The sequence below is a fragment of the Colobus angolensis genome, unplaced genomic scaffold (genome assembly GCF_000951035.1).
Source record: "Colobus angolensis palliatus isolate OR3802 unplaced genomic scaffold, Cang.pa_1.0 Scaffold4, whole genome shotgun sequence".
Classification (NCBI taxonomy): domain Eukaryota; kingdom Metazoa; phylum Chordata; class Mammalia; order Primates; family Cercopithecidae; genus Colobus; species Colobus angolensis.
In genome coordinates, this window is record NW_012117376.1 from 2514843 (window position 1) to 2530417 (window position 15575).

At 51.9% G+C, this 15575-nt stretch overlaps 1 protein-coding gene and 1 pseudogene across 1 annotated transcript; one reads left to right on the top strand and one right to left on the bottom strand.

The window, feature by feature from the left end:
• Nucleotides 1-3542, bottom strand: part of LOC105521429 — a 29747-nt pseudogene extending 26205 nt beyond the window's left edge.
• A 181-nt stretch (nt 3543-3723) lies between these two features.
• On the top strand, nt 3724-8590 carry LOC105521198 (ephrin type-A receptor 10-like). The gene is made up of 3 exons (XM_011955282.1): nt 3724-3915; nt 6016-6080; nt 6780-8590. The coding sequence occupies exons 1-3, from the start codon at nt 3810-3812 to the stop codon at nt 7494-7496; spliced, it is 888 nt and encodes a 295-aa protein (XP_011810672.1). The 5' UTR covers nt 3724-3809; the 3' UTR covers nt 7497-8590.
• The last annotated feature ends 6985 nt before the right edge of the window (nt 8591-15575 follow it).

The window sequence follows — 15575 nt, forward strand, 5'->3', positions numbered from 1 at the left end:
TAAAATAGTATAAAATTATATTCTGACCTCACAATAACTCTGAAAGGTGTTTTTGTTCCTATTTTACAAAGAAATAAGTGGAGGCTCATAAAGGGTGAGTAGTTGTGTTTCATAATCTTAAAGGTTTTTTCTGCTTAATTTTCAAAATTAGTAAATTAAATGCTTTATGCTTCCTTTATCCAAGAAAATACCATTGAGGCTAGGCATGGTGGCTCACGCTTATAATCCCAGCACTTTGGGAGGCTGAGGCAGGTGGATCACTTGAGGTCAGGAGTTTGAGACAAGCCTGGACAACATGGCAAAATCCTGTCTCTACTAAAAATACAAAATTAGCCAGGTGTGGTGGTGTGCACCTGTAATCCCAGCTACTTGGGAGGCTGAGGCAGGAGAATCACTTGAACCTAGGAGGTGGAGGTTGCAGTGAACTGAGATCGGGCCATTGCACTCCAGCCTGGGCAACAGAGTGAGACACTGTCTCAAAAAAAAAAAGATGACCATTTGAATAATAAAGCTCCCACTGCTCTTTGCCTCTTCCCATCCTTCTTCCTGAGAGTTGGACTTGACCCTGATTCCTCTGACACAATCTTAAACTTCTTTATAGAGGAGATAACCTTCTCTGTCCAGTCAGGCTCAGCATACTTTCTGTATCTGTGCAAAAGGAAGAGGTCAAATCTTCAGCATCTAGATTTGTAACTTTCAGTAACTTGGAGATGGAGGTTGTGGTAACATTAAATCTGCTCCCTGGAAGGTCACTTTTTATTATTTTGGGTGCTTAATTAAGTTGCTCAGCCACATCAAGTGTCCTCCCCCACGATCCTAGAAGATAGTGAGGTAGAAGTAGAGAGGAGTATCCCTTCCAGCCTATTTCAGTAGAAGTCGGAGAGGTGCAAAAGAGAAAACAAGATGTTTCTGGGTGGGTTCCAGGCCCCTCCACTCTTCTGCAAGGGAGTGAAGGCTGTTTATCTCCTGAAGACATGAATTGTCGGATTTTGGTTACAGGCTGGAAGAGTAGAAGCCACCACTGTATATTCTTAGCTAAAGGAAATATAAAGCATTTAATTTACTAATTTTGAAAATTAAGCAGAGAAAATATTTAAGATTATGAAGCAAAACTACTTACCCTTTATGATCCTGCCAAGGATCAGAACATGGCAGCAGAGAAGTCCCAGGTCCAGCTGAGTGTCCAGACTCTGTTGGATTCAGCACCATGGACAGAAAGCCCAAAGCTGGCCGGAGGGCTGAGGGTTCAACGCCAGGGACAGATACCCTCTCTCTGCCCCCACCCCCAAATTTCACCAGTCTCCACTGCTATTCCTGGGAGGAACCTAACTCCAGCCATTAGTTAACTGGCCCCCAGCACTTAAAGGTCCCGATAAACAATGGGTTGGTTTCCTTCTAAGGCCCTCCTGAATTTTACTGAGCTGTCTGTTCTGCAGCTTTCTGATAGAGTGGGGTCCGCCTTAGAGCAACTCTTATTAAGATCCAGCTGATTTGCATATATCTGCATTCACTGGGGCTTCTCTATTCTGGTTTTATTATAAATGAATTGCTCAGAGGAAGAAAGGGAAGGATTATTTCACGACTTTTCGTCCTCTTCTTTCCCCCTATTCCTAGAGTCTCCGTCTGGAAATTTACCCCAGATGCCTGAAGGTGTGTATGGTGGAAGAGGGTAGAAACCAGACTCCAACAGTCAGATGTTTGCCAGAGCATCCTATGTAGATTTCCCCGGATAATTTCCCCCATCTGTTTGGTTTCTGAAAGGTCCTTGTCAGGTTCAGAGGAAGTCTGTGTTTTGTTTTAGCACCTACGGTCAGAACCTCTGGGTTGAATTCCCTGGAGCTTCAGTAAGAAACCATGACTGGTGCCTTAGAGCCTGCTAAGGGGATGGAACCCGGTTCTAAAGAGGAGTGAGCGATGGTGGAGTGAGGACTCATTTTGAAATGAAAGGAGTCCCGGGTCTCTAAGCAGCTTCTAAAAATACCATCTCCCAGAGCTGGAGGGAGGGGGAGGGGAGAAATCGAGCGTGAGGAGAATGAAGATGGAAAGGAGGTGGCAGTGTGAGAACCCTTCCTCAGGTAGGTCCGGTTTTAGAGGTTCCGCCTGCATCCAAGGACTGGAGGGATGCCACACCTCCTTCTGCTTCCTCAGCGGGCTTGTCTCCCGTAGTGTCCAAGCCACAGCCTCTCCTGATGACCTTTCTTTCTGCAGGTAAAGAAGACCAATTCCTCCCACCTACTCCTCCTATTGCTACTGTCCAGCAAGTATGTCTGAGTGAGCACCTGTGCATTTACTCACGCACATACATACGAACACACGCAGAAATGGCACATGAAAGCAGGTTGTAAATGGCCAGTGATCTACGATGCCAGGAATCCTCCTTACACTCGGTGTTCAAAGAGGTATGGACTGTGGCAGAGACAGCGTGGTTCACCAGGGCATCTGCAGCACAGAGCATGGTGCCCAGTGAGGGCTGGGTGGAGAGGTGAGGGATACATATACGCAAAAGCACAGACACTCAGACTGCAGGGGCCACGTAGTCACAGGATTCACATTCACTCTCGAGGCTTCTTAGGCTATGTTCGCTTCCGAATAGAGAGGGGGTGGGTCCCCCAAGAAAAGAGCTCGGAAAAGCCACGAGGTGGGTGGAGCTTTCTCCCCTCAAGTTCAGCCCAGATGGTGGCGCTCAGTAGCCGCCTCCCTCGTCCTGGAGGGCCCCAGCCCTTCCCACCACCAAAGTGTTAAACCCTCAGCTTGCACATAAATGACCTTCACTAGACAGAGGTCGTGTTCCACGTTTTCTTGCGGCTTCTTCAGCGCCGGCTGAACTCTTTTAGGATTGCTCCACCTCTCTTGCAGGAATCTCCGATTCCTGGCGGCTGTGCTGTTCACTAGTCCCCTGGGGTGGGCGGAGTGGGGTGATCAAAGAGGGGAACCCCCGACTCTGAGCAGACTGAGGACAGGGGTGGTTATGAGGTGTGCTGCTTATGTCTTGACAGCAGGAGCAAGAACCTGAGGAACAGATCGTTCATGCAAAACCACCACCGCCCCCATCCCAGCGTCCACATGGTTTCCCAGCCTCGGCAGCGCGCTGGTAGGGCGGGACCCCGTCCCTCACTTTGCTCTCCTTTTCCGAGCAGCTCCCGGGTTCGGGTTCGGCCCCTCCTTCCTGCCGCTGTGTGCGCGCGTGTGTGTGTGTGTGTGTGTGTGTGATGAGGGCGGGAAAAGGGAGGGATGAGCCAGGAGACACCAGGAGCCTCAGACACAGGAACAGACCTAGGGCAGGGAGATAGGAGAGCTCCCCAGAGCTTGGGGTCAGAACATAAAGCTTCAAAACCCCGCAAGTCCTGGGAACAAGGGAGCTTCCAGACTAGCTCAGAGGCTGCAAGTGTCGCTGCCTCCCCGAGGGTCGCCCCTCTTTAAGCCAAGCCCACGTTGCCTGCCTACTTCTCAGGAATGAGGAGCTAAGGTTTAGAGCTCTGGGCCACCGACGCTAGCTCATCCCCCTCGCTCAGAAGCCCCGCCAGCTCCCACGGCTGCCCCATCCCCCACGGTTTGGGGATCTGCGGGACCCCTTCCTTTCCCCACAGGTTGGGTGTTCCGCCCCTGGCCTATGAAACTCCACCTTCCCACCCTCTGCTGGCGGGGATTGGTGGGCATCCCGCGGCGGTGCCTAGTGATTGGTCCCCATGGATGATGGCGAGCGGCGAGACCCCGCCCCCAGCTGGCGCTGGGGTCTGGGGGCACTGCTCAGCGGTGTTAGGCTGGCGCGGCTTGAGCCGCGGCCGCACTGACAGCTCGGTCTGCGGACCATGGAGACCGGCGCCGGTCCACACCCGCTGCGCCTGTTCCTCTGCCGGATGCCGCTCTGTCTCGCGCTGCTTTTGGGACCCTGGCGGCCTGGGACCGCCGAGGAAGGTGAGAAGACTGGTGGGCTCTGCTCGGAGCCTGGCATGCCAAAAGATAGGGGGTTGGGGACGGGGGTTCTGCGGGAAGGAGTCATTGGAGAGACTAGAGTCTGTACTGGGGCTTGAAGCAAGCAGGCAGCAAAGAACTGGAGAGATAGAGAAAAATGTGGCCAAGCAATAGCGATGAGAGGGGCGCTGAGGAGCTTGGGGGCTGGAGACCCGGGAGGTTGGGGAAGAAAGAGACCAAGAACCGCGGGAGCCAGAGGCAGAGGTCCAGCGGCGGGTGAGACGGACAAGCTGAGTGATCGGAGGTGGGAGGTGCGGGGGCGGGGAGATGAAGAGTGGAGACAGGGAGATGCGGAGGTGAGCTCGGAATATGGAAAGACCGGGTGGAGCCCGGACCACAGGGGCTAGGAGACCACAGTGTGGCCAGCATGAGGTGGAATGCTGGTCGAGGGGGCTGGGTCCGGGCGCTGCCCGACGTGCAATCATGGAACTGTCCGCAGTGCTGAATTCTGAGCGTAATCTACCGGGCGCGCTCCGCGTTGCCGGGTTTGAGGCTGTCGGCGATACTGTGGCCCGCGTCTTGCCTCTGATTGTGCATTTGGGGGAGCTATACGCTCAGTTGAATACAGAGGCGTCATATCCAGGTGCAGAATCTGGAGGAGCTGGAATCTGAGGCGTTGACCGCGGGGTTGGTCGGGGCCCTGGATGGCTGATGCCTTCCAGTATGCAATTCCGATGTGCTGTCAGTTGCGCCGATCTCGGAAAGCTGTCGGCGGTCCTGCCCACAGTCGCTGATGCCTCTGGAGAGGCCCTCACCTTGGTGGCCCACCCCCTGGCTTAAGCTCCAGAGGGTAATCTTCCAAGACTGCGGGATGTCCTGGCCTCCTGTCTCTGGTCTGCGGGCTCTGCTGTCCAAACCAGTTTCTTTGATCCATGCTGAGAGGTTGCAGGCTGCTGATCCAATGCCTCCTGGGGGAATAAAGGGACTCCAAGCTTCTCTGGTAGGAAGGGTCATAGATGTATACATAAAAGGACCCCTGACATTCTTTCAAAAGCAGTGGAAGTGACAGCCCCTGGGAAAAGGGCTGGCTGAGGAGAAGAGATATTTTATTTCTCCAGTTGTTAGCAGTATCTCTCCACATTGTTTTCTCAGAGGCTCAGGCAGTCAGACTAAAAATGTTCAAGTCTTCATGCCTGGGGACCACCGACCTCAGAAAAGCCCCTGAGTGGGAGTGGATTGGGGGGTATATACAGGAATCCCCTGATACATTCACTACTCACTTTCTCTCTCTAACTGACACTTAGTTATAACTTTGGGAACCTAAGAAGGCTGAGGAGAGTCACTGACTCCCACCCCAATCTGAAAGCCAACCTTAGAGTATTTGCCATGGACCCTGTAGAAGCTGAATAATGACCCCCACTCCCAATATGTCAATATCCTAATCCCTAGAACCTGTGAATGTTACCTTCAGTGACAAAAAGGACTTTGCATATGTGATTAATGATCTTTTGAGATGGAGAGATTGTTTTAGATTATTTGGATGGGCCCAATAATCACAATCGTCCTTGTATGAGGGGTGCAGGAGGAGTCAGAGTCAGAGGAGGAGGCAGTGTGATGACTGAGGCAGAGATTAAAGTGATATGATTTGAAGATGGAGGAGGAGACCACAAGCCAGGGACTACAGGCGGCCACCAGACACTGAAGATGGTAAGGACATGAATTCTCCCCTCAGAGCCTCCAAAAGAAAACAGTCCTGCTAACACCTTGACTCTAGACCAGTGAAAGTGGCTTTGGGCTTCTGACCTCCAGAACTGTAACAGAAAAACGATATGTTGTTTTAAGCCACTGTGTTTGTGGTAATCTGTTACAGCAGCCCCAGGAATTGAATACAAGCTCCTTCCCTACTGACTGTGGCTACCTCTCTCTGGATTTGAGCTATTCACACCCACCCCGGGGATTTATGAAGTGGGAAAAACTTGTCCATATCATTTGTCACATTTTGCATTCTCTCAGCAAATTTACAGGAACTTCACCAAAGGATTCCACTCTCTTGCTAAACTGACCTTCTCGATTTCTGACATTTCTGTCTTCCCCTCTCCTTAGTCATCCTCCTGGATTCCAAAGCCTCCCAGGCTGAGCTGGGCTGGACTGCACTGCCGAGTAATGGGGTAAGTGCACAAGTGTCCCTCCCTGTCCCAGGGATCCTCTGGTGGTCCAGGACACAGTCTCCTCAGCTCCTCATGTTTACATCAGACAAAAGTGCTCCTCAGAGTGTGTGGTCTCCAGCAGCCCTGGCTTCAAGCCAGAGTTGCCTATTAAAAAACGTTGAGTGTTCAGCCAGTTAGACAGTAAAAAAAAAAAAAAAGTGAATAAGTGAGGACAGAACTGGCTGTCTAGGAACAGAAACCTGGCATCCGGATGGAGCTAATACAGGACAGTGGCTTGCACATAGTAGTAGATCCTCCAAGCAATGTTGTTGATTGATTGACAGAGCAAGCAAGACTGGGAGTCCTAAAAAAGGCTTGGAGACTTGGGGTAGGGGTGGGATGATGTGGGCTGTAACAGCAGCTTGGTGGAGTGCAAAGGGCACTGGTTCGAGAATCAGGAGACTACAGGCACCATTCCTAGCTCCACTACTAACTTGATGTGTACACCTGGTCAGATTGCTCTCACTCTGGAGCCTTAGTTTCCCCATCTATAAAAATAAGGATTGGGATCATTTGTTTCCAAAGTTTCTCCCAGCGCTGCATCTTACAATTTCCGGGGTGTGCATGGTGGTGAGAGAGAAGTCAGGAGTCACTGCTAGCGCTCCACCTCCTGGAAGCAAGTTGGCTCTGGGCTGCCCACCCCTTTACTCTTGTCCCCAGTGGGAGGAGATCAGCGGTGTGGATGAACACGACCGTCCCATCCGCACATACCAAGTGTGCAATGTGCTGGAGCCCAACCAAGACAACTGGCTGCAGACTGGCTGGATCAGCCGTGGCCGCGGGCAGCGCATCTTCGTGGAGCTGCAGTTCACACTCCGTGACTGCAGCAGCATCCCTGGCGCCGCGGGCACCTGCAAGGAGACCTTCAACGTCTACTACCTGGAAACTGAGGCCGACCTGGGCCGCGGGCGTCCCCGCCTAGGCGGCAGCCGGCCCCGCAAAATCGACACGATCGCGGCGGACGAGAGCTTCACGCAGGGCGACCTGGGTGAGCGCAAGATGAAGCTGAACACAGAGGTGCGCGAGATCGGCCCGCTCAGCCGGCGGGGTTTCCACCTGGCCTTTCAGGACGTGGGCGCATGCGTGGCGCTTGTCTCGGTACGCGTCTACTACAAGCAGTGCCATGCCACTGTGCGGGGCCTGGCCGCGTTCCCAGCCACCGCAGCCGAGAGCGCCTTCTCCACACTGGTGGAAGTGGCCGGAACGTGCGTGGCGCACTCGGAAGGGGAGCCTGGCAGCCCCCCACGCATGCACTGTGGCGCTGACGGCGAGTGGCTGGTGCCTGTGGGCCGCTGCAGCTGCAGCGCGGGATTCCAGGAGCGTGGTGACATCTGCGAAGGTATCCAGCTGGTTGGGGGCCGTGGGGTGGGAGTGTAGAGCGTAGGTGGCAGTTGAGAGAGAGTGTGCCCTAGATGAGGAGAGGCGGGGGTGGGGTCGGGATGCAGTGGAGAAGCCTTGGACTCTGGAGCGCAAGGAAAGCCCTGAAGTTTGTGGAGTTTCCAGTGGGTCCAGTCAGGGCCAATGAGTGAACTTACTAGGAGGTGAAATTGACTAGCTAAGGAGGCATTAGGGACCTATGTCTTAGGCACCACACACAGGCCTTCTCCTTTATTTATTTTCATGGCAATAAAGGAAGTCTTTTTTTGTTTGTTTGATACGGAGTCTCTCTTGCTCTGTCACCCAGGCTGGAGTGCACTGGCCTGATCTCGGCTAACTGCAACTTCCACCTCCTGGGTTCAAGCGATTCTCCTGCCTCAGCCTCCTGAGTAGCTGGGATTACAGGCATACATCACCATGCCCAGCTAATTTTTGTATTTTTAGTAGAGACGGGGTTTCACCATGTTGGCCAGGCTGGTCTCAAACTCCTGACCTCAAGTGATCCACCTACCTAGGCCTCCCAGAGTGCAGGGATTACAGGCGTGAGCCACCGTGCCCAGCCAAGGAAGTCATTCTTATCTCTGTTTCACAGATGAATAAACAGAGCCGCAGAGAGATCAGTACCTCACTTGCAAAGTTAGGAAATGGGGAGCTAGGATTTGAATTCAGGCTTGCCCAACTCTCACATTCTTTGTATGACACCATGCGGTCTCCCCTGTGCATAAGGAAGAACTCTACAGCAGCCCAAGCTTCAGACTAGTGGGATTGGTAGCATACAGAGAGGAATATCCCAGTCATGGACCACATACTTGGAAGTTAGAGACTGGCGGGGGGATTTTTATGCTGGAGAGAGGGATTGGGAGGTTGCACTAGATGGTTACTAAGATCACATCCCACTCTCTGACCTACAATCAGTGTGCTCCCTGGGGGAGATCCTTCATGTTGAGGATTTTGCTGGGTTCTTAGGCTGGTGGGGGCATTAGGAACAGACCTCTCATTCTCTCTCCTGCCTGTGGCTTTGGACACAGAGGGTGAGGATGGGGTTATGAATGTGTATACTTAATATAGAAAGATCAAGGTATGCTTTTTCTAAACCATGTCCTTTTCTGGGTGCCAGGGCAACAGAAATGAGTCAGACATAGTCCCAGCTCTCAAGAAGCTCACAGTCTAGATGGAGAGATGCAAAAATTAAAAAAATCACAAGAGGGTAAATATATGCTATAACAGAGGGATACACAGAGTGGTGGGAAGACAGGAGGAAGTGACTAAATTTGCTCTCATCCCTTTGTTCAATCATCCATCCAACATGAATTGAGGATGTGCCAGCTGCATTTATTGAGGGCTTATTATATGTATATAGATGAATGCCACCATCTCCTCCCTGCAGAAATTGTAATTTAGCGAAAGACTGGGAGGCATGAACCTTCCTGAGCTCTCCAGATATAGTTAGGATCCACCTCTGTACTCTCCAGTATTCACTGAAAACTATTTCTGTACTTACCCCATGGTATGCCGTGATCTACTTATGTGTGTTTTCACCACTAGATTAAGACCTTCTTTTATTTTTTTAGAGATGGGGGTCTGTCTGTGTTGCCTGGGCTTGAGTGTAGCAGCTATTCATAGGCATGATCATAGTGCATTACAGCCTTGAGTTCTTGGGTTCAAGCATTCCTTCTGCCTCAGCCTCCTGAGTAGGTGGGACTACAATGACCACACACTAGTTTAGGAACTTCTTGAGCTCAGGCATTGGATCTTACTAGTGTCAGCAACCCCAGCATCCATAACAGGATAAGCCATATGGTAGGTGTTCCGTGAAAATGCATTGGGTGAAAAAGTGGTTACTATAGGGTGTGACACATAAACAGAGAGCTAAGGAAGCATGGACGGGAGAACCTAATTCTAAGCATGGAGAAGGCTTCCCGGAGAAGACTTCCCAGGGAAGGTGAGAAGGTCCTTTTTCCCAGAGAGCCTAGAGCATTCTAAGCTTAGGAATTGCACGCAGAAGCATGGAGGCAGGAAGGAACACAGCATGCCTGGGCCTATGTAACTAAATGTGGTCAGAGCAGAGGACATGTGGGGGTATGGGAGTGAAGTGTTGGGGATGAGAGGAGCAGGGGGAAATCGTGAAGGGCCTTGAATATTGGGATAAAGAGCTTAGACTTTATGCTTTAGGCCAATGGGGAGGATTTGAAGCAGGGATCTGACATGCTCAGATTTGTATTTTCAAAATATCACTCAAGCTGCAATTGCAAAGAAAGGATTGAAGAGGGAATGATTAGGAGCCAGAAGATGAAGAAGGAAGATGGTGCAATAGTGCAGGAGAAAGAGCACAAGGGCTGAACTAAGATAGTAGCAGAGATCATTGAGAGATGAGGATAGATGGGATCATGAGTTAGCAGCCACAGCACTTAGTGACCATGTGTTACAGGAGGAGAAAGGAGTCCACTTTGACTTACATGCTACTGGGGATTGAATGGAGAGAGGGATAATTCACTGGGGTATAGAACACAGGACACGGATAGACACATCATATTTATGATGTCCATGGTGCATTCCAGTGGAGGTAGCTAGAAAGTGGGTCTGGAGCTCAGCAAGAGAGAGACAGTACTTGAAGCTGTGGGTGTGGTTGGGACAGACCAGGCAGAATGTGTGGGGTAAGAAGCCAAGAGGGCCAACAATGAAGACTCATAGAATAGCAATATTAAGGACAGGTAGAAAATACAGAGCCCATTAAAAAGGCTAAGAGGGAGTGGTCAGAGTATGGAGGAGAACCAGGAGAGTGTGACATTATGACAGCCAAGAGAGATAGAGGTGTCCAGGAAGGAATGGCCTACAGAGTTGGGAAGCAGTCAGGTAAGTTGAGGGTTAGAAAGTGCCCAGTTGGTGGCCTTGGTGAGAGCAATTGCAGCTGAGTGATGGACAGAGAGACTAGGTTGCAGTAGACTGAGGGATAAAGGAAGTTGAAGAGATTGAGTCAGGGAGTCTAGAAGCCTGGATGTGAATTAGGAGAAGAGGACATATCTCGAGGAGAACATTGGGTTGAGAGAGAATTTTTATTATAGATGGGAGAGACTTGTTTATATGCTGAAGGACAAAGAGCCACTGGGGTACCAAGTGTGTATATGGGCATATCCCCATCCCAGTCCCAGGAGACAGGAGTATTTTATTACTGATGTGGGCTAGAATTGCTGATGCATGTTGCTAACAAAAAGCAGGCCAGATTTTAGTCAGTTTTATTATTGTTTTTACATACTCTTTAGTTTGTGCCCTTATTGCCTGCACCCAAAATGGGCCACTTTTTACTGCTTCACTACCAAGAGGGGAGACGACTGATGGAATGTAGTCTTTGATGAGGTTAAAGGGAGAGATCCAGGGTGGAGACAGAGGGGCTGGCCTACAACCGGAGGTGGCTCATTCCCTCCTCTAGGATTGGAAGGGAGGAGGAGATAGGAGATGGTTGTGGATGGGGGCATTTGTGTGTTTTGATGGGCAGATGTTGAGGGAATTACCGACTGATGGCTTCCCTTCTCCCTATAAGGTGGGAGGGAGGGCATCTGTACAAATGGACAGTAAGGTCCTTGTCTGTTTTATTCATTGCTGTGTATCTATAGAGCCTACCTAATAGATGCTAAAAACTATTTGCTGAATGAATGAATCAGGAGTGAGAGGAGAAGGTTTCTCTGGGAAATGAGGGAGAAAGAGAGAGAGAGACAAAGAGACTCAGGAACCCAATCCATGTCTGATGAGACCAGAAAAAGGCCACTTGTAATGGCCTCAGCTCTGCCTTGGGGAGTGGGGAACTGGGGACAATGCCAAGGAAAGCTTCACAAGGGAGATGTTATTTGAACTGGGGTTTGGAGAAGTATAGAAGTTTGCCAGGAGAAAAGGGATATAAGGAGTTATAGAACAAGACCCAGAGATGTGAAAGGACGAGCTCAGTGTACCATGGGTAGAGTGGTTGGCAGTGGGGAGCTGTTGGAGGATATTAGGAAGGGAAGAGAAATGATTGGATTTGTATTTAGAAAGTTAAGGCCTTCCAAGTGCCTTCTGCAGCTAACATGGTCTCCCCTCAAAAAGTAGATGGATAAGGGGGAAATAGAGCTAAGATGTTCTCTTCTACTTTTTGTTTCTCTTTAGTGACCTTGACTTTTGTTCTCCCTCTGTTAGCCACTAGAGAAATTAGTGAAAGAACTGGGGTTTCCTTTGGGGGAAAAAATCAGGGCATGTAACCAGTATCTTAATTCTCTGCTAGGGCCAGGTGCAGTGGCTCACACCTGTAATCCCAGCAATTTGGGAGCCCAAGGCAGGAGGATCGCTTGAGCCAGGAGTTCAAGATCAGCCTGGGCAACACAGGGAGACCCGATCTCTACACACAAAAATATTAGCCAGGCATGGTGGAACAGCATGCCTGTGGTTGCAGCTACTTGGGAGGCTGTGGTGGGAGGATTGCTTGGCCCCAGGAGGTCGGGGTTGTAGTGAGCTATGATTGTGCCACTGCACTCCAGTCTGGGCAACAGAGCAAGACCCTGCCACAAACAAACAAACAAACAAACAGAAAACATCTCAGTGGGATTGCCTTGGAGCCAAGGGACCCAAGCAGATATGTTGTCTAAGGCTCCATAGGGCACAATGAGCCCCTGTGATGGGGTGGCACAGGGGGCATTACAGACAGGGAAGCTAATGCGGGCTCATCCTAAGAGGCACATTCTGCCAGCATTGTTCAACAAAGGCAGCCTCAGAAGCGGGTGAGTGCCTCATGATAAAGTATGTGACAAAGACTGTGGCTACTACTGGGGAAGCTGCTGGAGGACCAGGCCAGTGGGAGCTGAGCTACATTATCTCTGAAGTTCTGACCTTGAAGAGAGGGAGGGGCTGGCAGTCAGGAATCCCTGAATCTGCTCTTCAGTACAAACTCCTTCTAAGCAGGGCCTCACACAGCAGAGATACCACTGTGGTCACTGATGGGCCCACCCACCTCTAGGACAGCAGCTACCCTCATACACTTGTGGGGAGGGAGCCTCCAGCATTCTTCCCCTTTTGCTGTGAAACCCTGTGAACAGATCATTTATCTAGGCTCTCACTTGCTCTCCTATTTCACAACAGAGGTGGGCAGGGCATGGTTGTTATTCCTATTTGACCAATGCTTTCTTGAGGCCAGAGAGGCACAAGGAGTGGCCCAGCCAACACTAGAACCCAAGCTTTCCAATCCCAGCCTGGGTCTCTGCTGCCCACCAGGCCACGGGGATAGTTAGCCCATGCTCTGTTCTGCAGGCAGAGGAGGCTTCTGAAGGCTCCTGGGCTGCCAAGCCCCTCCCCAGAGTTGTGTTGCCCAGAACTCTGAGCAAGATGGACCCTCTCAAACCTATGCCTTCCAGACAGTGGAAATCCTAGTCCCCTCCCCTCTTCTGCCACACAGGCTGAAAGTTCTTCCCAAGGGCTAGCCTGCACCCTTTCTGTTGTACTGCATCTTCTTGGAGCTGGAGAACAGCCAGCTAGACTAGAGGACAGGGCCAGGGAACAAGGTGAGGACCACCCAAGCTCTGAGAGGTAGGGCCGGGAGCCACCTGGCCCAGCTGGTGAGAAATTTTTTTCAAGTGGGTGTTTAGCAGTTATCACTTAAGGCCTGTGGGGGAGGAACAGTAATTACTACCATTATTGTGAAAATGTGGTTGGTACTGGGCTAGGTACCATGTTTTATCTCAATCCTCCAACAACCTTTTTGAGGTAGGTACTCAACACAAGGCTCAGAGGGGTCAACTGATGTGCTCAAGGCCACACAGCAAATAAGTGGTGTGACTCAGCTACAAACCCAGGTTGTTCAGGTAGAAACACTTGTGATCTTAACAACCTGTGTTCTGAGAAGTGAGAGAAGCAAACTGAGTAGGAACTAGGTCTGACTCATGGTCCAGGGAACTTTTACTGGCCCTTCTCTCTCCACCCACCGCCCTCCACCTGGTTGGCTTTACTTCCAGTTGGGAATTTATGACGCACTAACTGTGGTGGTGGGAGGGTGTGTGTGTGTGTGTGCGCGCGTGTGCATGCGTGCTTGTGTGTTTGCCCCTGGGTAACTGTGGAACAGCTCTTGGGGCACCTCTCCTCCCTTCTCTTCCTCACAGCAGGACTGCAGAATTTGACTCATTTTCTTCCAGTGGTCCTGAGGGTGGTGTGGTGTGGGCTTGGGTTGGAATCCCACAGGCTGTGGGACAGTAGCTTTAGGCAACTTCACCTCTCCTAGCCTTAGTTCCCTCATTTTTAAAAGGGGATAAAGGGCCAGGCAGAGTGGCTCACACCTGCAATTTCAACATTTTGGGAGGCCAAGGTGGGCAGATGGCTTGAGGCCAGAAGTTTGAGATCAGCCTGGTCAGCATGGTGAAACTCCATCTCTGCTAAAAATACAAAAAAAAGTAGCCAGGCATGGTGGTGCACGCTTGTAATCCCAGCTACTCAGGAGGCTGAGGCAGAAGAATCGCTTAAACCTGGGAGGTGGAGGTTACAGTGAGTGGAGATCTGGCCACTGAACTCCAGCCTGGGTGGTAGAAGGAGATTCAAAAATAAATAAATAAATAAAATAAAAAGAGGATAAAGTATATAACCTCACAGATGGTTGTGAGGATTCAATGAATTAACAGACGTAATTTAAAAAATAAAACATAGAGACGGGGTTTGGCCATGTTGTCCAGGCTGGTCTCCAACTCCTGGCCTCAAGTGATCCTCTGGCTTTGGCCTTCCAAAGTGCTGGGAATACAGGAGCGACCACCGCGACCGGCTGAAAGTAAAATGTTTCAAAGTATTCCGAACACACCGAGCATTTTCTAAGGGTAGGAAATGGGTTGTTCAGGAGTCACTCCACGGGGCAGTGCTGACTGGAGTGGCTGAGTTCCCTGTTTTTCTATCACAATTTGAGGAGGTAAACGCTGCCCTAACCAGGCCAGTCAGGAAAGTGGGGAGAAACTGTGGAGGAGTCCCCTCTTCTCACCAGCCATGCCCTGCAGCCTGTCCCCCAGGGTTTTACAAGGTGTCCCCGCGGCGGCCCCTCTGCTCACCGTGCCCAGAGCACAGCCGGGCCCTGGAAAACGCCTCCACCTTCTGCGTGTGCCAGGACAGCTATGCTCGCTCGCCCACCGACCCGCCCTCTGCTTCCTGCACCCGTGAGTCCCCCCTCCAGGCTGCACTGTGAAGGGTGGGGAGGGGGGTGGCCAAGGAGGAAGGCCTGGTCCAGGTGGTGGTGAAGGCAGGGGTTCCGCACTGGGGCCCACGAGGGCAGACATGGGGGCCAGCGCCCGGAAGGCAGGGTATAGGGAGTGGAGCCTGGGCGCGCCCTGGGGACCAGGGCCTTTGATAAGAAGAACCAGAACAACTGCGAGAGTCCAGACGGAGGATGGGGTTAGGATGCCTGGTGGATCACTGAGGAGAGCGCCCCTCCGCCGCCCTCTCCTCAACCTGCCTACCCTCCAGCCGAAAGGGGGGCTCCCGACCTTCCTTCGCACTATCGGTTCTTGGTCCCCATGCTCCCATTCTCAGCTCCTCACTAACCTCCTCCCAAATCCTCACCAACCGCCCCACCACTCTCACATTCCAACCTCCCAAGGGCTCCCACCATCCCATACCTGACGCTTCCCTGGGGGAGGGGCAAGCCCCTGCTCCCGCTCGCCTGTGCTGCGGCTCGCCCCGGGCTCATCAGCCTTCGACCCCTCCCTGACTGACCATATCTGTTCCAATGTCCTTGAGTGAACCCACGCCCCCATTCCTCCCACCCCAGACCCCTCACCCCTGTCCTATCCCCCCTACCCACTGGCTCCCACGGCCCATTGCCGCTCATCCATCCCTGTTCCTTCACTGGTCGTCCCTTCTACCCTCCTCCCTGACAGACCCCACGCCACTGTCCCTCCCGTCCCCCGTCCCCCCTCATCCACCCAGTCCCTTGATGAACGGCCCCGTTCCCTCCTCCCCGACTGACCCTCGCGCCCCTGCTTCTCCTGCCTCACGGGGGGTGGACCAGCCCCCGCCTCCCTCGTGCATTCCGCCCCCCTCACGGGCACCCACGCCCCGCCCTGACCGCCCCGCCCCTGTGCTGCCTCA